Source organism: Aethalodelphis obliquidens, unplaced genomic scaffold (assembly GCF_003676395.1).
Source record: "Aethalodelphis obliquidens isolate GAN/ISIS:26980383/991018 unplaced genomic scaffold, ASM367639v1 scaffold53, whole genome shotgun sequence".
NCBI classification, from domain to species: Eukaryota; Metazoa; Chordata; class Mammalia; order Artiodactyla; family Delphinidae; genus Aethalodelphis; species Aethalodelphis obliquidens.
The window spans coordinates 6,288,914-6,314,422 of record NW_020837997.1 but is presented as its reverse complement, the minus strand read 5'-3'; the positions used below and the strand labels follow the sequence as shown (position 1 = coordinate 6,314,422).

Here is a 25,509-nt window from a genome sequence, read left to right as displayed (position 1 = left end):
ACTCTTATTTATTTTTTTATCTACTAGTTCCGAGAGAAGTGAATTGAATATCCGAGTATAATTGTATTTTGATTGCTTCTTACATTTCTACTTGTTTGTGCTTTCTGTATTTATCTGTGTTGTTTGGTGCATACATATTTGTGAATGGAATATAATTTTCTTCATAAAATGTGTTAAGTATCAATACATAGTTTCCCTCTTTACCTTGTTTTACATATTTGTGAATGGAATATAATTTTCTTCATAAAATGTGTTAAGTATCAATACATAGTTTCCCTCTTTACCTTTACATAGTTTCCCTCTTTACCTTAAATTCCACTGAGTCTGATATTAATATTATACATTGTTTTATTTCTGTTTGAATTCTCCTAGTATCTCTTTGTGCACCTCTTTATTTCCAATATTATCAATCTCCTGAAAACAGTATATAGTTGGGTGTCATTTTTTAGCCCATTGTTCCACTTACCTACTGCTGCATAATAAAACCCAAACTTATTGGCATAAAACAACCATTTTATTATGCTCATATGGGTCAGGAATTCAGACAAGCAAAACAGTGATGGCTCTTCTCTGCCCCTTGATATCTTAGGCCTCAGATAAAAGGCTCAAATGGCTGGTGGTGACTCAAACAGTTGAGGGTTAGAATTATCTGAAAGCACCTCTCCTCACATGTCTGTGCCTGGGATGGGATAACGCAAAGACTGGAATCATCTAGGATTGTCAGCTGGAGCCCCTATGCTAGATCTCTCCATGTAGCTTCGGCTTCTCACAGTTGATGGTTGAATTCTGAGAGGTAATGTCTCAGCATGGAGTTTCCAGAGAGTGAGGCTTCCAAGAGACTCAGGCAGAATTGCGCGTTTTTTATGACCTTGTCTCAAAGTCCCATTGTAACACTTCTGCAATAATCTTCTTCTTTTTTTTTTTGCGGTATGCGGGTCTCTCACCGTTGCGACCTCTCCCGTTGTGGAGCACAGGCTCAGGACGCGCAGGCTCAGGGGCCATGGCTCACGGGCCTAGCCACTCCACAGCATGTGGGATCCTCCCAGACCGGGGCACGAACCCGTGTCCCCTGCATCAGCAGGCGGACTCCCAACCACTGCACCACCAGGGAAACCCTGCAATAGTCTTTTGACTAAAGCAGTCCTGAGCACACTTGGACACAAAGAGATAAGACAATGTGCCCACATCTCAATGGAAAGAGTGTCAAATAATTTGACAGTTTTGAAACTGTCACACTCAATATTCTAGTCTCTATTTTTTTCTCTTTTTTCCTAGTCTCTATTTTAATAGAAGATTTCCATTTATATTTAATGTATGTTAGTCCATTTATATTTAGTGTAATGACTGACACAGTTACTCCCACGGTCTTACTTTACATTTATTATTAATTTTATATTATTATGATTTCCTCATTTGCCTTTTTCTTTTTTTTGCATAGGATTTTTTTAACGTCTTTATTGGAGTATAATTGCTTTACAACTATGTGTTAGTTTCTGCTTTATAACAAAGTGAATCAGCTACACATATACATACATTCCCATATCTCTTCCCTCTTGCATCTCCCTCCCTCCCACCCTCCCTATCCCACCCCTCTAGGTGGTCACAAAGCACCGAGTTGATCTCCCTGTGCAGCTGCTTCCCACTAGCCTTTTTCTTATTTGTGTTTGTTTTATCAAGTTGCTATTAGTTCCATTTTTCCCTTTATTTATTTAGAATTTCTACTATACTTTTCATCCTATTAATGGTTACTTTCTCTTTTCTTAATTTCATAATCAAACACATATTTCTCTCCTAATATTTGAAACACTCATCAATTATTTTTCCCACCAGGTTGCATTGTTTTCCCTAACAAGATGCTTAATTTTACCCTTACTTCCCCTCCCCCAGTAAAGAGATGACATCCTTAAAATACTCTCATTTTACTCCTCTCCTTTCCTCCTCTTCCCTCCAATCCCCCCCCCATGAATGTTAATTTTATTTCAATGTTCATTGTGAAACCCTGCTTCCTCTTCCCTTCATCTTCCTCCAAGTTGAGGTTTCTGTACTTGCTAATTTAATACTTGTTAACTTGTTGTTTGTTTGGAGCATTTCTTTGCATGTTTTCTTCACATTGGGTACATAGGTAATATCCCTCTCAATTATTGTATAACCTCACCTTTCTTTTACTCTAACCAGTAGATTCTATCTTGGCTGTGTAGAGAATTTTTTAACTCCATCCTCTTACCCCAGTAATCCATCGATACATATCCCAGTAATCACAGAAACCGTCTTCAAGTTTACAGGTTTGCAGTTGGGAATTCCAGTACCAGATTGAGTCTCATTCCTTTGTAGTGAATTGTAACTACTTTCTATCTCACATTTTGTAAAGTTTTTCTCAGGAGACCATCCTTACTTTTCATTGGTTAAGTGTATGTCACAGGACAACCCTATCTGAAAGGGAGGCTGAGAAAGAGAGCACCTGAGAAACTGGAACAAGATTGCCATGCTTGGCCTCCCAAACAAGGAATAGCTATTGAGTAAGCAACAGCATCAGCCACACTATGTCACACTCTGAAAATCCTAAATTCCCTGTTTCCTGTAACAGACAGGGAAATCCCACATTTTTACTTCCCACTTGACATCATTGTAAAGGGGCTACAGTGACCCTGAGGACTGGAGACATATTGATTTAACAAAAATATTCTAACTCAATTAGTTAGTTTAGCAGATGTATTAATCTGCTCAGGTTCCTATAACAAAATACCACAGGCTGGTGGCTTAAACCACAGAAATTTACTTTATAACAGTTTTGGAGGCTGGAAGAAGTCCATTATCAAAGTTCTGGCAGATTCTGTTTCTAGTGAGACCTGCCTTCTTGCTGTATCTTCACATGGTCTTTCCTCACTGGGCATAAGGGCAGAAACAATGGTTTGGAGTAGCACTCCTGTGTCTCTTCTTATGAGGATGCTACTCCTATCAGATCAGGGCCCCTTTCTTATGATCTCATTTAACGTCAATTACCTCCTAAGAGGCCCCATCGCCAAAAACAGCCACGCTAGGAGTTAGGGCTTCAACATATGAACTGGGGGTAGGGGGGAGATACAAACATGGTCAGTATCCCATCTATATGCCCTTGGCATTTTTCATTCCTTTGTACACCAAGTCTGAGGCTTTCTCTGGCTACTGAAGACCACTCAGTCCACACTCAGGACAAATGGAAGTACTGGAGGGTTTACATTCCCTGGGAACATTCCTCCACCAATAAATAAGATTTTGTGGATAAATACCCCAGCTCCCTCACCCCTCAGGTAGGCTTACCTGAAGTGCATGCTCTACACTGCCTCTCAGAGGTTCCCAGAGGAATTGAGCCTCAGTCGCCCACAGTAGAAATTTCCTGGATAATACCCCCTTTATTTTCTGCCTTCCCTTCCCTGTTTCATTTCACCATTTCCATTCCAGTGTTTTCTGGGACCATCTCCCAAATAAAGTACTTGAACTTGAATCCTTGTCTCAATGTCTGCTTCTTGGAGAACCCAACCAAAATCAACGAAGAAAGGACAGAACAAAGACAACCATTACCTTAACTGAGTTGTTTTGGAAAGCCAGGATAGACCCTGATGGAAAGGATATAGCTTCTGGCACATATTTAGATGTTCAATAAATCTTTGTCAAATGAATAACCAAATTTCTCCTTTGTGTTCCAGATATTGATGAATGTACACCACCCATTAGTATATATTGTGGTGTGAATGCTGAATGTCAGAATACCAAAGGAAGTTTCTACTGTCACTGTAAGGCTGGATATAAAGCCCTCCCTGGGAAAGCACAATTCAATAATTCCAATGAGAACACTTGTCAGAGTAAGAAAATTCTTGTCTTCTTGTCTCCTTTCTAATTTTTAATTGAGTCTAACACCAGAAAATATATACTTGTGGTGGGGCCAGGACATGTCTATTTTCTGGAGGGAAATGGGTGATGGAAGGAGGAGGGGAAAAGGAAAGAAGGAAGTTTAGAGAAATAATGGGGTTAAGAAGCCAAGTGAGGGAGTTCCCTGGTGGTCCACTGGTTAGGACTGGGCCCTTTCACTACCATGTCCCTGGGTTCAATCCCTGGTCGGGGAACTAAATCCCACAAGCAGTGCAGTGCGGCAAAAACAAAAAAAGAAGAAGGCAAGTTGGAGATGGAGGTGACAGGGTTGTGGCTGAGAGAAGATTCTTTGAATTGCAAAGTAAAGAAACCCACTCAGGCTAACTTAAGCAGAAAAGATGGGTTTATGATAAAGATGCGTGGAAACGTCTTGGAACTCAACGGCAATAATACAGCTGGGATTATGGAATGAACTGAAGCTGGGGACCAAACACTGTCAGGGCACCCCAGTCTCTCATACTCTGGGTCTGCTCCTTTCCTCTCTTTCATTGCAAACTGCCTTTTCTGACTCCTTGTCCACAAGACAGGAAATCTGGCCACCAACAGCTCCAAATCTTACCATTTTTATTGATCCAACCACCCAAAGAAGGGTCAATTGATTCTCTCTTGGACATAATTGCATATTACTTGGAAATGTACAAATTGGCCCAATTTGAGTCATATGCCTACCCTCAGATCTGTGACCTTGGATAAGCATGATCACTGTCATAGAAATCATATAGATGGAGAAGATCTATACATAAGAAACATGGGACTTGGCAGACTATCCATGAGGTATTGACTACAGTTGAAATCATAAGAGAGAGGGTCTTTAAAGCTAAATTCTAGGAAACTGATTTGTGGAGAAACAATAATACTGATAGATAATATTTATTTCATTTGTACTATGTGCCAGGTACAACACCAAGTGCTTTACATTCATTATTTCATTTATTACATGAGGTAAGCACTGTTATTACAGATAAAGAAACTGAAGCGGGCTTCCCTGGTGGCACAGTGGTTGAGAGTCCGCCTGCCGATGCAGGGGACACAGGTTCGTGCCCCAGTCTGGGAAGATCCCATATGCCGCGGAGCGGCTGGGCCCGTGAGCCATGACCGCTGAGCCTGCGCGTCCGGAGCCTGTGCTCTGCAACGGGAGAGGCCACAACAGTGAGAGGCCCACGTACCGCAAAAAAAAAAAAAGAAAGAAAGAAACTGAAGCACCCAAAAGTTAAGTAACTTGTTCAAGGTCTGCCAACTAATAAGATGATTTTTAAGATGATAGGCTTAGGTCAGCCTATATTGAGAGTCCACACTCAGCCACTTGCTACACTGCAGCATGGGTCTCAGGGAAGCCATAAAAGGGACAACACATGTTTTTTTGGTGCAATAATAATAATAATAGTAATAATCAGTTATTCCTCTTTATCAGTCAAGATCAAGCCTGGAAAACAGAAACACACTAGGTCTTTTAAACATAAGTAATTTCATATAGAGAATTGGTGCTGGTGAAGGAAGAGCTGAGAAGTCAAAAGGACAGTGAAGCAACCCAGGGATTAGCAAGAGCAGAAATCTGTAGCCATCCTGTACCTAGGGGGACAGAAGAGGAAGTGGTATTAGCAGGATCCAAAAGCTGGGTCCATCTGATGAGAGCTGGCAATTTGGAAGATATACAGCCCTCAGAGGGCTATTGCAGGGATTAAATGAGATAGTACCATTTAAAGCATTTAGTGCAGTACCTATAAGTATTTGCTAATATTGCTAGCTTTTCATCTGATTCTCAGGAAAACCAAACTACGTTAACACCCCTGCTCCTGTTAGAAAGGTCTGGGAAAGTTCAGGTTTCTCTTTAATATCAAAAGTATGTTGTCCACCAATGGGAGGTGCTCCTGCAAGATTCAGGCCCAGGTTACGCTATTTCCCCAAGTCTCAAGCTGGAGCCCACACCAGGGTCTTGGAGCTGCACGCGCTCCAAGTGTGAGACTGAGGTCCAGGTGGGGAAGGTGACAGAAATGAGCATGGGGTGCGTAGGAAGGGGTTGCTGTGCCATAAGTCCACCACTAATTCAGACAATCAATAAATAGTTGTTACATGAATTAATGAGTAAATGAGTGAAAGAATATGATTGAAGCCAAAGTGAATTAGCGTTTTACTAGGCAGCAGGCACCTCTGTTGACAATGTATAAACAGGCTGAGATTTTGCCTGGGTTATGATGTTAATCTGTTAAACTCACCTTATCTAACAAGAAAGAGAAATGCCTTAGTTATTTTCCTAATTTTAAGACATTTTCTAATTTTAAGAGCTCTTTTGTATGGATTGAGTCCATCCAGGGTTAGTTATCACCAAGGTTGGTAGGTCCAAGAAAGCCCTCACAAAAAATGTATACAGCTTTCAGCCAAAAGCATGTTTTTCTACAATGAACGTGGTTTCCAATAACAAACATTTTCAGACTCAGGCTGTAAGTAAAAGTTCTTGAACTCTTAAGACAAAAACTTCAATGTACAGGAAAACTCTTTGCTCTTTTTAGCAAATAGACTCAGCTGAAAACCAAGACACAGAATAAGTATAGATTTAACCTCAGTATGATGGTAACAGGTATGTAAACATTTGCTAGACTTTTCTCGTCTTTCTAAAATAGAGATGATTATCCTCACAACGTACAATACAAGAAGCAATATACCAAGGTCCCATTAACAGCTGAAGATCATAAACTGACATTCTAGTCTCAGTTATAATTCCCAGCCAGGCTGAATTTTAAAACCTGAAGCACCTAATTTTCTGTTTCCTCAGCCATTTCAGTTATAATGTTCAGCCAGGTCTGAATGAAAGAATTTGGAGCTTGCAATTTTCCACTTCCTCTATGCTAAGGTATCTCTACCACAGCAGTATTGACATTTGGGCCCCATAATTCTTTGTGGTCAGAAGCCATTCTGTGCACTGTAGGGTGTTGAGCAGCATCCCAGGCCTCCACCCACTAGATGCCTGTAGCATCCCCCACCCCAAGTCATGAGTGACCACCAAAAATATCTCCAGCCATTGCCAGGGTCCCTTGGAGGCAAAATAAGTTGAAAAACACTGCTCTATGCCACAACAGGGAATTTGGACTCTGATCCCCCAAAAGAGCAAATGACCTTGTCAGGAAACATAAAGTATATGAGTTCAGACCTTCTAGATGCAAAGTTACCCACCTTACCTGCCAACCTCTCCACCCTTTAACTTTCAATTCCGACAGTAACATCCTTTGTTGTCTCTTTCAGAAACCACCCCCCCAGAGACAACCAATGGCACGAAAGAGGTGAGTGGAAGCTGAATCCTGGAACCTAGTCAGGTAACAAATATTTACAAATCTCAAAGCTAGCAAATGGAGGTGAATACTATATATTATATGTGTGCTATATGTCATATACCATATATATGATAATATAAAATATATGATATATATTATGACAACATATTTTGATATATGTTAATTATAATATGTGTTAATTATATTATTATAATGTTATCTAATATGTATTATGTATAACTATGATATATACATGTACATCACTATGTTTATTGCTACATATCTCACTATAGAGATAGATAGATACAGCATGTATGTAAATAAGGGTGTATGTGTATGTATATATAGGTATGTGTGTGTCTGCCCCCTAAAGAGAAGATCTATCCCAAACCAAGAAAGACAGACTAAGCAAGACTGTATTAGGATATGCTGAGCTGTTGTAACAAAGAGGCCCAAATATCCAATGGCTTTAAAAAGATAGATTTTTATTATTTTCTGACTTATCAGTCCAGAGGCAAGGAATCCAGGCTGGTGAAGGGATTCTGCTCCACGAGTCCATTAAGTGTGCCCATGGTCTTTCCATACTGTTACTCCATCATCCCCTGGCATCTTGTCCTCAACTGCATAGCCAAAGCTGGGTTGCTGCAATGCTGCATTCGTACTGGTGGACAGAGGGAAGAGGGTGCTCAGGGCAAGTTCTCGGGAGTACAAGGTGAAGAGGGGAGAATAGAGAGAGGGCCTGTCTCCTCATCTACTCACTACATGATATGCTAATAATGTCAGGATAACTTCCTTGGAGACATGTCTTTTTTCTTTCTTTTTTTTTTGGATGCATTGGGTCTTCATTGCTGTGCAAAGGCTTTCTCTAGTTGTGGAGAGCAGTGGCTGCTCTTGGTTGTGGTGCGCAGCCTTCTTATTGCAGTGGCTTCTTTTGTTGCAGAGCATGGACTCTAGGCACACGGGCTCAGTAGTTGTGGCTCATAGGCTCTAGAGTGCAGGCTCAGTAGTTGTGGCTCACGGGCTCTAGAGCGCAGACTCAGTAGTTGTGGTGCATGGGCTTAGTGGCTCTGCAGCATGTGGGATCTTCCCGGACAAGGGCTCGGACCCATGTCCTCTGCATTGGCAGGCAGAGTCTTAACCACTGCACCACAAGGGAAGTCCCTAGAGACATGTCTTAAGGTGACAACCCAGAAGTCGCATATATCATAGCCAAACCTAGCTGCAAGGGAGGCTGGGACAATATGGTCTGTGGTTGGGTAGCATGGCCCAGATAAAATTTGAGGAATTCATTCAATTATTAAAAGTAAGAGGGGGAAATGGATATTGTAGGACAATTAAGAGAGAGAAACCAAAAAGATGCCTGATAGGTAGTAATCATTTAGTGTCTGTAAACTGACTCTGAATTTTAACAAAAAGAACGATCCATGTCTCTGAGAATCTATAGTCTAGCAGAATGGACTTGTCCCTTATTTGCCCTACTCCCCACCCTCACCCTGCTCTACTCCAGAGAAACTGTTCATGCCTTGCCCTCCCAAGCTCCAAGCCTCCAAGTACATGCTGTTCTCTCAACCTGAAACTCCTTTTCCCAGTTCCTCACCTGGCTGGTTCCTCCCATTCTTCCTTACTCAAGACTCAATTCAGGGGACTTCCCTGGTGGTGCAGTGGTTAAGAATCCACCTGCCAATGCAGGGGACACAGGTTCGAGCCCTGGTCCGGGAAGATCCCACATGCTGCAGAGCAACTAAGTCCGTGCGCCACAACTACTGAGCCTGCACTCTAGAGCCTATGAGCCTATGAGCTTAGTTCCCTGGTCTGGGAACTAAGATCCCACACGCCTCGAGGCAACTAAGTCCGTGCACCACATCTACTGAGCCTGTGCTCTAGAGCCTGCACGCCACAACTACTGAAGCCCGCACACCTAGAGCCCATGCTCTGCAACAAGAGGAGCCACCACAATGAGAAGCACGTGCACCGCAACAAAGAGTAGCCCCCTCTCGCCACAACTAGGGAAAGCCCACGCGCAGCAATGAAGACCCAACGCAGCCAATAAAAAAATAATTAATTAATTAATTTAAAAAAGACTCAATTCAGGTGTCGTGTCCTCCTGGATGGCCTCCCTAAACTCCTCCAGCTTAGTTAATATCCCCCCACTATGTTCTTACAGTAGGGGATGTGGGGTTTAGAAGTGTAGAAAGAGGTTTGAATCCCAGCACCACAATGGCAAGTGATCCAGAGAAACAGAACCAATAGGGGAAAAGATATAAAGAGATTTGTTATAAGGAATTGGCTGACAGGCCCCGAAATCTGCAGTCGACAAGCTGAAGACCCAGAAGAGTTGATTGTGTAGTTCCAGTTTGAATCCAGAGGTCTGAGACCCAGGAAGAGCCGATGTTTCAGTTCGAGTTTGAAGGAAGAAAACAATGTCCCAGCTCAAGGCTGGAACTGTCAGGCAGGCAGGAGGAAAATCCCTTCCTCAGAGTTCTTATTCTAGTCAGGCCTCCAACTGACTGGATGATCCCCAGCCACAACAGGAAGGACAATCTACTTTACTTCATCTATCCATTCAGATGTTAAGTTCATCCAGAAACACCCTCACAGACACACCCAGAATGATGCTTGACCAATATCTGTGTAACCCATTACCCAGTTAAGCTGAAACATAAAATTAACCATCACGCTCTTCAAGATCAATTTACTCATCTGTAAGACAGGGGTGGTAATGGCACCCTTGGATAGATGAGCAGTTTAGATGAGATAATATATGTGTAGTATTTAGCACAGTGCCTGACCCAGAATACATGTTCCATCTATGTTATCCATCATTATCTCCGTCAGACTGATAATATTTACATGGTGTGCTGTCACCCTCTAGACAGTGAGCTTCTTGAGGGCAGGAATCAGACCAAGCCCACATTGGGAGTTCAGCAACTGTTCATTGAAGTAATGAACAAATAATCATGTTATCAACAGGAGCATTTCTTTATAAAATGTCATTGCCACGTTCCTCAAAAAATTAAACATAGAATTACCAGGTGACACGGCAATTCCACTCCTAGGAATATACCCAAGAGAACTGAAAGCAGGGACCCAAACCTATACCCGGACAAAAGTATATTTCCAAAAGATGCATACATCCTTATTTCATAGCAGCACTATTCACAATAGCCAAGACATGGAAACAACCTAAATGTCCATTGACAGATGAATGAAGAAGATGTGGTATATATATACAATGGAATACTACTCAGTCATAAAAAGAATGAAATAATGCCATTTGCAGCAACATGCATGGACCTAGAGATGATCATACTAAGTGAAGTCAGTCAGACAGAGAAAGACAAATACCATATGATATCACTTGCGTGTAGAATCTAAAGTATGACACAAATGAACTTATTTACAAAACAGAAACAGACTCATAGACATAGAGAACAGACTTTTGATTGCCAAGGAGGGGGGAGGGCAGTAAGGGAGGTATGGAAAGTGAGTTTGGGATTAGCAGATGCAAACTATTATATATATTGTAGAATGGATAAACAACAAGGTCCTACTTTATAGCACACAGAACTATATTCAGTATCCTGTGATAAACCATAATGGAAAAGAATATGAAAAAGAATGTATATAAAACTAAATCACTTCGCTGTACAGGAGAAATTAACACATTGTAAATCAACAATACTTCAATAAAATAAAGAAAAAGAAGAAAAAAAGAAGAAAGAAGAAAGCAGGGACCCAAATAGATACTTGCACACCTATGTTCTTAGCAGCACTATTCACAATAGCCAAAAGGCAGAAATGGCCCCAATGACCATCAACAGATGAATGGATGAATAAAATGTGGTATATCCATACAGTGGAATATTATTCAGCCATAAAAAATTGAAATTCTGATTCCCACTACGACATGGATGACCTTAAAAACATTATGTTTAGTGAAAGAAGTCAGACACAAAAGATCACATCGTGTATGATTCCATTTATATGAAATGTCTAGAATAGGTAAGTCCATGGAAACAGAAAGCAGATTCGTGCTTTCCAGAGGCTTGGGGAAGGGAGAATGGGGAGTAACTCTTTAATGGGTTTTATCTGGGGATGATGGAAATGTTTTAGAACTACATAGAGGTGATGATTCCACATCATGAATGTCCTAAATTGTCACTAACTTGATCCCCTGGGGATCAAAATCACCCCCAGTTAAGAACCACTGGTCTATTTCTAGAAACCTTACCACTTCCTTGTTGGTAAAAGATGTTCATAATAACTAACACTTATATGGTGTTTACCAGGCACAGACACTGTTCTAAAAACGTAGCATCTCTTCACTTATTTACTCTTCCCCAAAACTCTATGGGGTCTTAGTTCTGTCCTCATTCTAAACAGGGTATCTGAGGCACAGAGCGATTGAGTGACTTTCCCAAGGTTGCTCAGCAGGTGAATGGTGGGGTCAGGAGTTAAACTAGTTGTCTGGCTCCAGCACCTGCTTTCTTGTGTTTTCTTCTGACCCTCTGTCAGATTGGATTTTTTAAAATTCTTTCTCTCTTCAAAGTTGCAACAGGTTGTTGAGAATATCGAGTCACTTCTCACCAATGAGACTGTATGGGGAACGGAAAAGACAAAAAACACAACCACGTTCACATCTATTCTCCAGAATATTGAATCAGTTGTTCTAGAAGCTGCCTTGAAAGCCCCAGACCAAAAACTCCAGAAAGTCCAAAACCGTACTGTGGGTAAGAAGACAATAAGGCATGATACACACAGGGTGTGGTTACTAACTGGGGTTTGGATTGAGCAATTAGAAAAGTAAATAAGTACTGCCTGAGTCCATTAATATAAAATTCTAGAAAATGCAAACTAATCTATAGTAACAGGGAGGAGAGGAAAGGTGAAGGGATGAAAAAAGGGCATGAGAAAAATTTGGAGAAATTGTTGGGGGTGTTAGAAATGCTCTCTACCTTGATTGTGGTGGTGGTTTCACAGATGTATACACTCAATGAAACTCATCCAGTTGTACACTCTAATACATGCAATTTTGTGTACATCAATTACACCTCCATAGAGCTGTTTTTAAAAATTGCCAGTGGGGGAATTCCCTGGTGGTCCAGTGGTTAGTACTCAGTGCTTCCACTGCCAGGACCCGGGTGGATCTGGGAACTAATATCCCACAAGCCGCCTGACATGGCCAACAATTTTTTTTAATAAAAATAATTTTAAAAAATTAAAAAAAAATTTTAAATAGATAAAAATTGTCAGTGGTTTCTAATCCTGAGTCTGGGATTCTGGCTTGAAGTTAGGTTTTTGGTTTTTTTTCAACCAGTGCTTACATAACTCAACAGCACACGTCACAAGGATGCTACTTAAACCATCCCAGAAGGAACATCTTACTACATATTTTTAAAATAAAAATACTTTTATTAGGGAATTCCTTGGTGGTCCAGTGGTTAGGACTCGGCACTTTCACTGCCGGGACCTGAGTTCGGGGAACTAAGATCCCGCAAGCCACGCAGCGCAGCCAAAAAAAGAAATACTTTTACTATACTAGTCATACATATTCATTATATATCTATGTGATGAGATGATATGTCAATTAGCTTGACCTTGGTAATCGTTTCACTATGTATATGTGTGTGTCAAGTCTTCATACTGTACACCATAAATATATACAATTTTTGTTTTTGAAAATAAAAATAAATAAAATACCATAGCAAAGCCAAGTATTAAATTTTTTTAAAATTAGGAAAAAACATGTACACAAAACTAAATTGAGACCAGCCAAATCTGCCCACAACCCAATCCTCCAATCTGATACCCATGTAGTTACATGTCTGATGAAGAGACACATGTTTGTTGTGTATGTTACAATTTACATACGGTTGCACAACCTGCTTTCTCACTCACTACATTAATAACATCTTTCCATGTAAGTCATATACATCATCATTATCTATGTTACTGTCTTCAATGGCTTATAGAGTTACATTGTATATATAATTTATTTATACTATATATTTATTTATAGTTAAAAATAATTTATTTAATAAAATATAATAAAAAATATATATATAATAAAATAAATATATAAAATAAAAAATATATATAATAAAAATATAAAATAATTTATATAATTTATTTATTTCCCTATTCTGGTAAATGCAGGTTGTTACCAAACAACCCTGCGACAAAGACCATTGAAAATTTATCTGTGTGTTTGTTTGATGTTTTCTTAGGATAAATTCATAGAAGAGGAATTGTTAGGTCAAAGGGAAAAAAACATTTTATAGACTTTTGATACATATCACTATATTGGCCTCCAGAAATGCTGTTTGCTGTGCTTTTTATTCAGCTCAGAGATGTCAGTGTATTTGTGTATGCCTAACTAACCATTTTGTTTTACCAACTTGCATGATAAAGTACTTTATACTTTATAAAAATAATAATTTTTTAAATTGCTTTAATAAAATAAAATTCAGTGTCTAACCTTCCTGGGAAACCAGAATCTGCACAATTTCTTTCAAAATTAAACCAGATTACGAGTAACTCTCATCTTTCCTGATTTGGCCAGTTCCTAACTGTTTAATCGATGACCAGTACCCTTACCTCAGGGGCTTCAGTCTTTTCATCTATAAAATGAGATAATAATGCTGCATATAATACACTTACAACTAGGGCTGGTAATTGCTATAACTTTGATTATTCTACTTTCCACTCTTTAGTATTATAAAGTTTTATTTAAATAGTATCATTTTTTATATTCCTATCTACTTCATAATAGTATCATTCTTTAAGTGCTATTTTGTTACTTGCTTCTTTTTAACTTTTTTTAAACGTAAAAAAAGGAGACATAATAAGCCTACTGCACTCATCATCCAGATTGAATAATTTCCAACTCATGACCAGTCTCAGACTCTCTGATTTTTAAGATAAATATTTTCATGAGCTTATTTCCTGCTCTTTTTTTTTTTTCTTTTGGCCATGCCATGTGACTTGCGCGATCTTAGTTCCCCCGACCAGGGATCAAACCCCTGCCCCCTGCAGTGGAAGCGTGGAGTCCTAACCACTGGACCGCCAGGGAATTCCCTTATTTCCTGCTTTTCTGTGACTTCATTTTTATTGGAAGCATGGTTCCCCATTAAAGAGATAAGCCATAACTTATTTAATCAGTTCCTTCTTAAACATTTAGGTCACTTCCCATTTTTCACCATTATCGTCTTCGCTGTTGTGAAATTAGCTACATCTTTCTTGTAGCTAATTCTGTCCTCTTATCCATGATTGTTCTCCTAGAATAAATTCCGAGAAACAGAATTGTTGCTTCAAAGACAATATGCTAGAGAATATTATTTAAGAACTTGGTTTCAGGAGTTAGAGTCGTACTTAAATTCTGAACTTCAGTTTCCTCATCTGAACAATGGTTCCTCATGGCGTTATATGATGCTGTTATAAGATGATGATGTATAAGGATCTTAGTCCAGTGCCTGGCACATCTTAGACATTCAGTAAATTTGAGCTGTTTGTGTAGCTATGCACATTTTTAAAACTTATAATAATGGTAAGCTTGCCCGTTGTTTTTCCTACCAGCTGTTGAAACTCGAGTTGTTACAGACAATTGCTCCACAGGAGTCATCTTCAACTTGAGCGCCCTAATGAACTCCATGAATATCAGCTGCAGTGACATCATCCAGGGAAATACACAAGGTACATGTGGTGGCTGCATGCAGAATCCCTAAGACATGCAGAGCAATATCACTGTGTGAGTAGTAAGGAAAGGTCCACAATAGGCTCCTCCCTAATGGGTCTGTTACCCTAAAACTGTGTCATTTGAGTCTTTTCCTTAAAAACAAAAATCTTCTTAAACTAGAGGCTTTCTATTCTTCAGCATGAAAGAGGCTTCTTTGCAGTTGAGGGGCTGTTCTACCTGGGTCTCAGTTTAGGTTCACTCAGAAGCAGTCCATGGACAAGTATAAGGAGTTCAGTTGTAATGATTTTATTTGGGAGATGATCCCAGGAAGCATCAGTAGGTGTATCAGTCAGGGTTCTCCAGAGAAACAGAACCAGTGGGGGCTGTGTGTGTGTATGGAGAGAGAGACAGGGACAAAGACAGAGATTTTAAGGAATTAGCTCCTGTGATCGTGGAGGGTAGCAAGTCTAAAATCTAGCCAGCAGGCTGAAGACCCAGGGAAGAGTTGTTGCAGCTTGAGTTGCTCTGCAACAAGAGAAGCCACCGCAATGAGAAGCCCGCGCACCACAACAAAGAGTAGCCCCCACTCTCCACAACTAGAGAAAGCCCGCGCGCAGCAACGAAGACCCAATGCAGCCAAAAATAAAATAAATAAAATAATTTTTTAAAAAAAGTAAAAAAAAAGAATACCCAATGTAGGATACCATTTATGTGAATTTTTAAACACAGAAAACAATACTGTATATTATAATGGAAACATGCTTATGTAGTAAAATTACAAATGTATTCATGGAAAGGCCACACTTCCACTTCAAGTCCGTGGTTATTTCTCGAGAAGGAAGAAAGAGAATGAAATAATAGTGGGATCTTTAGCCATATCTAAAACATTTTATTTCTTAAAAAAATACATAATTCTGAAGCCAATACGACAAAACTATAATATATTTTAAATCCGAGTGTAAATGTCTGTATGTCTTTTTTATAGTTTTCTAAGTGTTTGAAATATAAGTTAAACTTTTTTAGAAAATAAAGATGTTTTCAAAGAATTCACCATTTACCACATGCTTGGCACTGTGCTAGGAGCCCTGTGGTTTCCAAATGAAGTATCTGGTATTAGTTACTCAGTACGTTTAGTGCCTGTTGGAAAAATAGGATTAATCCACAGGAAATAATTAATGGACAGTTGAATTCTCTTTGGCACGGCAGGGACTGCACTTGAAATACGAATTTGGAGAAAGACACATCAAGCTGCCAGAGGATCTAGGGAAGACTTCCCGAGCCAGAGGCTGGGTTGGAGATGGGTCTTTGAGGAGGAGTTGTGAATATTTGGGTAGGAAGAGCAGGAAAGGAAAAGTAAACATCCTAGACACAGCTGAGCACAGGGGTGGCGATCATGGGAGTCTGTCAGGTATGGAGTGGGAAAGGGCAACAGAAGGAATGGTGGCACTTTTTAAGACTCCATTATTCTGTTTCCTCAGGTCCCAGCGCAGTTGCCTTTATTTCATACTCTTCTCTTGGAAACATCATAAATGCAACATTTTTTGAAGAGGTGAATGAGAAAGATCAAGTTTACCTGAACTCCCAGGTAGTGAGTGCCGCTATTGGACCCCAAAGGAACACATCTCTCTCCCAGCCTGTGACTCTAAGTTTTCAGCACGTGCAGGTGGGTGAAAGCTACAATTTGTACTTGCTTAGGTTTCATGGATGTTAGACCAAACAATTTTTAAATACTCCCAAGTCAATCATTCTGGACCTGCACTGTGCAACATCATAGCCAGGAGCCAACTACAGTTATTGAGCATTTGAAATATGGTGAGTCTGAACTGAGATTTTGAAGACTTAGTATTTCCAGGTTTAGATTCAGTATTTCCAGACTTTGAAGACTTAGTAAGAAAAACAATGTGTTAAGCATCTCAATAATTTTACACTGATTACATGTATTGATTTATATTGACATATTAAAAGATATTATTTTGAATATAGTGCTTTAAATAAAATATTTTATTAAAATTAATTTGACCTGTTTCTTTTCCTTTTTTTTTTTTTTTTTTCGGTACGCGGGCCTCTCCCTGCTGTGGCCGAGCACAGGCGCAGGCCCAGCGGCCATGGCTCACGGGCCCAGCCGCTCCGCGGCATGTGGGATCTTCCCAGACCGGGGCACGAACCCGTGTCCCCTGCATCGGCAGGCGGACTCTCAACCACTGCACCACCAGGGAAGCCCTCTTTTCCTTTTTTAATGTGGTAGTAGAAATTTTCAAATTACATAAGTGACTCATATGATATTTCTCTTGGGCAGCATCATTCTAGTTCGTGGAATTTTTTTAATTGCCGGTACCTCCTACATCTGTGAAATTTGAACTGAGACATAGTGTTTATTCTTGCACAAAAGCCTGGAATTAATTATTAAGACTACATAATTCAATCAGAAGAAAAACTTTTATATAATTCATTGCCTTTTCCCATTCTCTGCCCAAACTCTTAAAGGCAGGAGGGTTAATAGCCAGACATAGTAACTGTTTAGAAAGTGAGAGTTGAAAGAAATCTTGCCGTTTTTTTGACAACATGGATGAACCTTGAAGACCTTATGGCCAAGTGAAATAAGTCAGACAGAGAAAGACATATACTGACTGATCTCATATATATGTGGAATCTGTAAAAACAAACTCATAGAAACAAAGGACAGATTGGTGGTTGCCAGCGACAGAAGGTGGGAGAAAGAGGTAATCGTGATCAAATGTTACAAACTTCCAGTTATAAGATGAATAAGTTCTGGGGATGTAATGGAGAGAATAGTGACTCTAGTTAACTCTAGTTAACAATACTGTGTGGTATATTTGAAAGTTGCTAAGAGAGTAGCTTTTAAAAGTTTTCACCACAAAATAAAAATTGTAAATATGTGAAGTGATGGATGTTAACTAACCTTGTTGTAATAATCATTTTGCAATATATACATATATCGAATCATTACATACACCTTAAACTTACACAATGTTATATGTCAATTAAATCTCAATAAGGCTGGAAAAAATAAATCAAACTTTTTTTAATTTTTAAGAAAATAAGAATTAAGTGGGAGAAGGTGAGGAAAGGTAGGTTTTCTCCATCTGATGCATAAAATCTAGGAATGGAATTTTTGATGTATGGCATGGAGCAATGGAAGTGGAGCAAGATATCTGGGGATGGTCCAGTGGATTATCAAAGGAGATACAGCCGCCAAATAGGATAGCATCCAACTCACATCCTTGGCCCGATCAAGTGTTGCTATGGACATCCTGGGGGCAAAAAAAAAAAAAGAGAGATTGAAAACTAACTTTATTGTCTCCTGGTAATGTTTCTTCCCTACACTACCCCTGTCATTGTATGAGCAATTATTGTGTTGTAAGCGGTCAGGGCAGAATTGATGTGAAGACATCAGGGAAATTTGGCTTAGAGAGTATTTGGGAGAAAAATTTAAGTGAGCCTTATACTCTATTTTTATTTGACTCCCGTGTTGGAGGATAAAGTCCTGAAGCCAATGACATCTTGTAAAATTCTGGCTCCCAGAGAGAGGTGGGTTCATTTTCTGTTACGTGGAATCCCAATAGAGTTGGGACTACGCGGACAGGTTCCTGGTGGTCATCCTCTTCACTTAAAATAGAAATTACCTGATCTCTCCTAACCCATGGTGTCACCTCTTTGCACCCCACCAGCATAGACTGACACTCTGAGAGCAGTCCCTCCCAAGGAAGGACATGATGAGCCTGTTCTATTTTCAGATAAAGCCCAGTATCAAAAAGGTCTTCTGCGTCTACTGGAAAGGTACAAAGGAGGGCGGCCACTGGTCCACGGAGGGCTGTCTCCTGATACAAGCAAACAAGACTCACAGTATATGCAATGCCACTCACCTGTCCAGTTTCGCTGTCCTCATGGCCATCGACACACAGGTATGATGTAAACATTGAATTCCTCAAGCTAATCCTTTTGGAGGCCCTGCTTAGGTGGCCATAAATGCTATAAGGAAAATTTTTAAAGAGCGTGTGTCTGGAGTGATTGCAGAAGTGTGCTACTTTAGATAACATGGTTAGAGGAGAATTAACTATTCAGGCTGAAATCTGAATATTAAGTCAGTGGGGTTACAATGTGGGTGAATCTCAAAAATATCATGCTGTGTGAAATAAGTTAGACACAGAGGCCCACATATTGTAGGATTCCAGTTATATGAAATGCCTAGAATAGGCAAATCCATAGAGACAGAACAAATTGATGGTTTCTAGGGGCTGGGAGAAGGGGAGAAGTGGGGGTAACTTCTTAATGGGCATGAGGTTTTATTTTGGGGTGATTCAAATGTTTTGGAACTAGAGAGAGGTGGTGGTTGCACAACACTGTGAATGTACTAAAAGTCACTAAATTGTACTGTGTAAAATGGTTAGTTTTATATTATTTGGATGTTACCTCAATGAAAAAAAAAAAAGGTTTCAGGGAAGAGCATCCCAAAAAGAGATACACGTATGTGTCAAGGTCCTGAGAGAGAACAAACTTGGTGTGTTCCAGAAATAAATGTGGTTGGAGCAGAGTGAATGAGAGGGAAGTGGAAAAGTTCAGGTTGGAGAAAAGGGCACAGGGAAAATGCATCAGACTTCAAATGCTATGGTCAGGAGTTTGGATTTCATTCAAATTACAATGGAAAGGCAAGAGAGAATTTGAATCAGGGATGCTGCATACTTATGTTATTAGAAGAAATCTCTGGCTCCTGGGTCAAGAATGGATGGTGGTGCAGCAGGAGTGGACTGGTAGAGAGATGATGGTGGTCAGGATTTGGGTGGCAGCAGCAAAGGTGGTGGGAGAAGGTCAGACTGGACACATATCCTAGACGAGGGGTCAGAGTACTGATAACATAGGCTGGGTGACAGCATACAGGAAGTCCTGCATCCCTCCCCTCCTTGCAGAGCTGAAGGTGATCTGCCTATGTTGGGATGCCACATTCCAAGGGGTGGGGGAGTATAATCCCAGAGCAGGAAAGGGTGACTGTGATGTCCTCTCTGATGTGTCCCAGGAGAAGGATCCCACACTGACTGTGATCACCTATGTGGGGCTGAGCCTGTCTCTGCTGTGCCTCCTCCTGGCAGCCCTCACCTTCCTGCTGTGCAAAGCCATCCAGAGCACCAGCACTTCGCTCCACCTGCAGCTCTCACTCTGCCTCTTCCTGGCCCACCTGCTCTTCCTAACAGCCATCGATAGAACTGAGATCAAGGTACTTGTACTGTCCCAAAATACCCCTGCCCTGCCTCCAGTGTTTGCTGAGTTCATGGAGCCATGCTGCATTGGACACCTTAATAAAATAGCCTTGGGCCCCAGAGGGAGGTTGGGGGAGATGTACCAAGGTGAGTAGTGCTGCCGTTGATTATCAACCACCTTTACCTTCAATGACCTTGGTCTAATACCAGGTGTTCTGAACTCAATGTCAGTACAAAAGAGACGCCCTGGGGCCATGCTCCACCCTGACAATCCCTCCTGGTGACACCTTCCTCCTTCCCCAGGTGCTATGTGCCATCATTGCAGGTGCCTTGCACTATCTCTACCTGGCCTCCTTCACCTGGATGCTGCTGGAGGGCCTGTACCTCTTCCTCACTGCACGCAAACTGACGGTGGTCAACCACTCCAGTATCAACAGGTTCATGAAGAAGCTCATGTTCCCAGTGGGCTACGGAGTCCCGGCTGTGATCGTGACCATTTCCGCAGCATCCAGGCCTCATCTTTATGGAACATCTGATCAGTGAGCTTGACTCTCACCCTGTGCCATGGACATATTTGAGGGCAGTGTTGATAGTGATGATTGGGATATTCACATCAAATGCACTCTACTTTCTCCTTGAGTATAAGGGTTCTAATCTCTTTCCCAGTGAGGCAGGGAAAAATGATGTAAGAGGCTCTGGAAGGGGAGATTTTTTTTTTTTTTTTTTTGCAGTTTGTGGGCCTCTCACTGTTTTGGCCTCTCCTTTTGCGGAGCACAGGCTCTGGACGCGCAGGCTCAACGGCCATGGCTCACGGGCCCTGGAAGGGGAGAATTTTGCAGTTAGGTCCCAACTTTATCTCTCCCATAATTTGTGACCTCAAGTCCTTAATTCTCAGTCCCCTCATTAGTGAAATGGGGATAATGGTCACCTCCATGGTCCCACCTTCAGAATACTAGTGTGAAAATTTAACAGGACTGTGCCTGTAAAATGTAGCAGTAACACATGGTAGTGAACAATTAAAGCCTTCATTGTCAGCTGACATTTTCAGGAGACATTGGAAAATTCTCTGTTAGGAAAAGGTGTCATTTCATATCCATTTCATGTGCTTTCTCTGATCTCTCTTTGCGTCCCTTTTCCCATTTTTCCCAGCTGCTGGCTCGACCTGAACCAGAAATTCATCTGGGCTTTCCTCGTCCCCGTCTGTGCCATTATCTGTGTGAGTGAATATGTGGCTCTGATGTTCCTGACCTAAGAAGAAGCACCAGACATGGGTGCAAGATAGCACAAGGGACATATATTTTCTCGGTTGTATGATTTGGTTTTTCCACCTGCTACCAATTCAAACCCATGTTCAGGGAGGTAGGAGTTGTGTACAATTTACAGTGGACATAGTACATCTTAACTTGTATTCTACATGGTCTGTGTCATTCCTGCAGGTGAATTTTGTATTTTTTATCTTGGTTCTTTGGATTTTGAAAAGAAAACTTTCCTCCCTCAACAGTGAAGTGTCAACCATCCAGAATCTAAAGTAAGATGAAGCAAGTGGTATTTTCTAACCCTCTTTTCCTCTACTCACTTCCTACTGGTCCCTCCTACATATTGACACAGACATACACCCCACAGCCAGGCTCTAAGGACTAGCAAGACCACTACCATCTTCCACTATCACAATTAATGAGAAGCTGTATTCACTAGAGTACAGGCTAAATTTCTGTGACTCAAAAATGGGAGTGAAATAGAAGTTTATTTCATTCTCACGCCACAGGCCAGAGGTAAACAGTCCAGGGCTAATGGGAAGCTCGGCTCCACAGAGTGATCCAGGGACTCACGTTCTTTCTATTGTGTTGCCCCACCATCCCCTAGGATGTTGTCTTTATCAGTATCCCATATGCAGGAAGGAGTTGACATGAAAGTTGCAAGTTCCACATTTGCTCATATCCCATTGGCTAGACCTTGGTCACATGGTGACACCTAGCTGCAAGGGAGCCTGGGAAATGTAGTCTCTAACTGGGTAGCCCTGTGTCCTTGATAAATCTCAAAAAGCGAAGCGATCTAACACTAAACGGAAGAAGAGGAGAATGGAAGAATACAGCTTTGGCCACACAGCACAAGAGGCAATAGGTTCAGGGAGGATTTAGGTTAAAATATATTTTGTATAATACTATTTCAAAAAACTGGGAACTATGAGTATTTCTTTTATTTTTCAGCATCCATCTTTTTTTTTTTTTTTTGTGGTACACGGGCCTCTCACTGCTGTGACCTCTCTCATTGCAGAGCACAGGCTCTGGACACGCAGGCTCAGCGGCTGTGGCTCACGGGCCCAGCTGCTCCATGGCATGTGGGATCCTCCTGGACCAGGGCACAAACCTATGTCCCCTGCATTGGCAGGAGGACTCTCAACCACTGCACCACCAGGGAAGACCTCAGCATCCATCTTAATTTGACATGTAATTTGTTGAGGTTTTCATTGTAATCACAACAATAACACATTTGTTATTTGTTCATTACTTGTCAAAAGTTTTCAAAATATATAAAGTTAAAAGTGAAAGTTGCTTACTCCCTCTTTTCCTGCTACTTTTACCTCCCAGGGAATCCAGGGGTAACAAACTGCATGATATGATATGTCTGATATTTTCCCAGGACTTTTTCTGTGCATTTTCTGTAGAACAGACAGACTTACATACAATAGCATCACTACATAAATTGTTCCTCAACTAGCTTTTCTCACTTATGTAATATGATATTTTAAAATTAGGAATATATAGATACAAAAGTAGGGTGACCTTACATCTCAGTTTGCCTGGAATGGTTCCAGGTTATGTTTGTTGATGCATTGTAATTATTAAAAACACTCCTTTTTCACTGAAGCATAGTTGATTACAATGTTCTGTTAGTTTCAGGTGTACAAAAAAGTGATTCAGTTACACACATACATATGTATATTCTTTTTCAGATCCTTTTCCATTATAGGTTATTACAAGATATTGAATGTAGTTCCCCTGAATAGCACACATTTTGACCCCTCCATCTATAAATGATATATATAGAGAGAGATAAAGAGCTTTATCTTTGCAGTTTTAGAATGCTTTACGTATGTATGGTACTAATTTTGTTCTATATACTGTCCTAAATACTTTACATATGTTAAGGTCTCATTTAATCTTTGCAGCAACCCTATGAAATAGGAGTATTACAAAGATTAGGGAACTGAGTTACAGAAAAGTAGGGATTCCCTGGTGGTGTAGTGGTTAGGACTCAGCGCTTTCACTGCCATGGCCCAGGTTCGATCCCTAGTCAGGGAAATAAGATCTCCCAAGCCACATGATTTAAAAAAAAAAAAAAAAAAAAAAAAAACACACGCCAGACAGTAACTTGCCCAAGGTCACACAGTTAGTGCTGCCTTGGATTTAAACCCAGGCATTCTAGCTCCAGAGTCTTCACCGTTAACAACAATGCTGTAGAAGTATTCATGTCCATCATTAGCTTTTTTACATTATTGATTACTACTTCCCTCAGGATGCTGACACTCAAAGCAACAGCTCAGCTCTTCATCCTGGGATGCACATGGTGTCTGGGCGTCTTGCAGTTGGGCTCAGCTGCCCGTGTCATGGCCTACCTCTTCACCATCATCAACAGCCTTCAGGGTTTCTTCATTTTCTTGGTCTACTGCCTCCTCAGCCAGCAGGTAAACTGTGACCTCTTTCTTTATTGTTTTAAAATTAAGAAACATTTGGAGATACGTAGTTTAATAAACATTCAAATCCACATTCTCTAAATTTTCATAGGCACTTGTGAGTAGTGTGTAAACACTCCCTATATGTTCTCTACTGTGAGATGCTATTGATTGTAAGAAATATTAATTTATTAATGGCTTTCAGAAAGTAAATAATTGCTGCATCAAGGAAATACCATGTTTTTCTTCAACTATCCCATGCGTAATAGTCATCTATTGCCATGTAACAAACAACCTCAAAAATCTCAGTGGCTTAAACACAAATATTTACTTTTCTCATTCTGGAGTCTGCAGGTTGACTGGGGTTCAGCTGATCTTGGCTGGGCTCAGCTTGACCTGGCTCCAGGATGAAGATCATGTTCAGGTCTGTTCTTTGTGACCCTGAGGCTTGGGAGAAAGGGGAGCATCTCCCTAACATAAGTTCTTCTTATAACAATGGCAAAATCACAAGAAGGCAAGCTCTACTGAGCAAGGCCATTTCAAGGTGATTCTGTTTGCATCACCTCCACCAATATTTCATTGGGCAAATAAGATCCCATGTCCAAGCCCAAAGTCAATTGGAGAAAAACACTCCATTCACCACGAAGCTAAGACAGGGTGTAATGCTACTACAGAAGAGTGAATAACTGAGATCAATAAAGCAATCTACCACACCACTTAACATGAATTCTTAAACACATTTCCATGTGATGTATATCCTCTCTACTAATGTTTTAATAGCTCTATAATGAAATTACATAATAATATAGTTTTTCTAACATTTGATCATGAACATTTTCAAATATACGAAAAAGTTGAAAGAATTATGTAGTGAACATGCAATACCGATCACCTAGATTCTGTAAGTAACGTTGTGCTATGTTTGCTTAATCACATATCTGTCCATATACCTACCCTTCTATTCATCTACCCATCCATCCACATGTACAGCCAAAGAAAACTGTAAGCAACTCTTCTCAGTGGATGTATGCACTTGAGTGAGCACCATGCAAAAGACTTATTTGTACTCTTCCCCCAGTTCATCTCAGTGCCTGAGGCATCTCACAGTGTGAGCCTCCAGTTTTTCAAGATATATATTTTGTATTCAATATGGCTACTAAACACAAGCCAATTCATGTGTCTGCAGCTGAACAAAAGAAACAGTGTGCGTCTGACACTTGGGAAATACTGGCTGCTGTGGGCTTGTTGAGATAAATCTCTAAGATGGTTCCTTACTAAGGGGTGCTCAGGGGTAATATGAACTGCATGCTGGCTCTAGAAATGAACCCCAGGCAAGATGCTACCGTGCTGTATACTACTGAACCACGTTGACATACTTCTACTTAGATTTAGTTAAGTTATACTCATCTATAGAACAGGATACTATGCAACTATTAAATATAATGTAAAAGACTGAAACCCCAATGAAACTTGGATCTACATGATCCAGGCCAGGAGGTGCAATGGCCAAATAAAGATATTCCAGCAGCCAGAAGAAATACAAAATCACCCAAGTTCTTTATTTGTACTTCTCAAATACCATGAAGAAGACACATAGTCCAGCTGAGCTTTGTCGAGCTCGGCCACTAAGATTTTGAGGTCGTTTATTACTGCAGCAAAACATGTCCTGACTGATATACTTCTTCCTCTTCCTTCTCCTCTTCCTCCTCCCTCCTTCTCCTCCTCTTCCTCTTCTCTCTCTCTCTCTCTCTCTCTCTCTCTCTCTCTCTCTCTCTC

At 40.6% G+C, this 25,509-nt stretch overlaps 1 protein-coding gene across 3 annotated transcripts in view; it reads left to right on the top strand.

The window, feature by feature from the left end:
• ADGRE3 (adhesion G protein-coupled receptor E3) overlaps window positions 1-25,509 on the top strand; it is a 41,695-nt gene that overhangs the window by 11,493 nt on the left and 4,693 nt on the right. Inside the window, exons 4-14 of one of the 3 annotated variants that reach the window (XM_027085007.1) lie at window positions 3,684-3,839; window positions 7,144-7,181; window positions 11,722-11,902; window positions 14,748-14,864; window positions 16,326-16,510; window positions 18,603-18,770; window positions 19,880-20,077; window positions 20,364-20,599; window positions 21,210-21,276; window positions 21,497-21,588; window positions 23,577-23,745. In XM_027085007.1, the coding sequence (XP_026940808.1) occupies window positions 3,684-3,839; window positions 7,144-7,181; window positions 11,722-11,902; window positions 14,748-14,864; window positions 16,326-16,510; window positions 18,603-18,770; window positions 19,880-20,077; window positions 20,364-20,599; window positions 21,210-21,276; window positions 21,497-21,588; window positions 23,577-23,745 (1,607 nt within the window). The remainder of the gene's footprint in view (window positions 1-3,683; window positions 3,840-7,143; window positions 7,182-11,721; window positions 11,903-14,747; window positions 14,865-16,325; window positions 16,511-18,602; window positions 18,771-19,879; window positions 20,078-20,363; window positions 20,600-21,209; window positions 21,277-21,496; window positions 21,589-23,576; window positions 23,746-25,509) is intronic. The other 2 variants (XM_027085008.1, XM_027085009.1) reach the window with 2 other exon arrangements.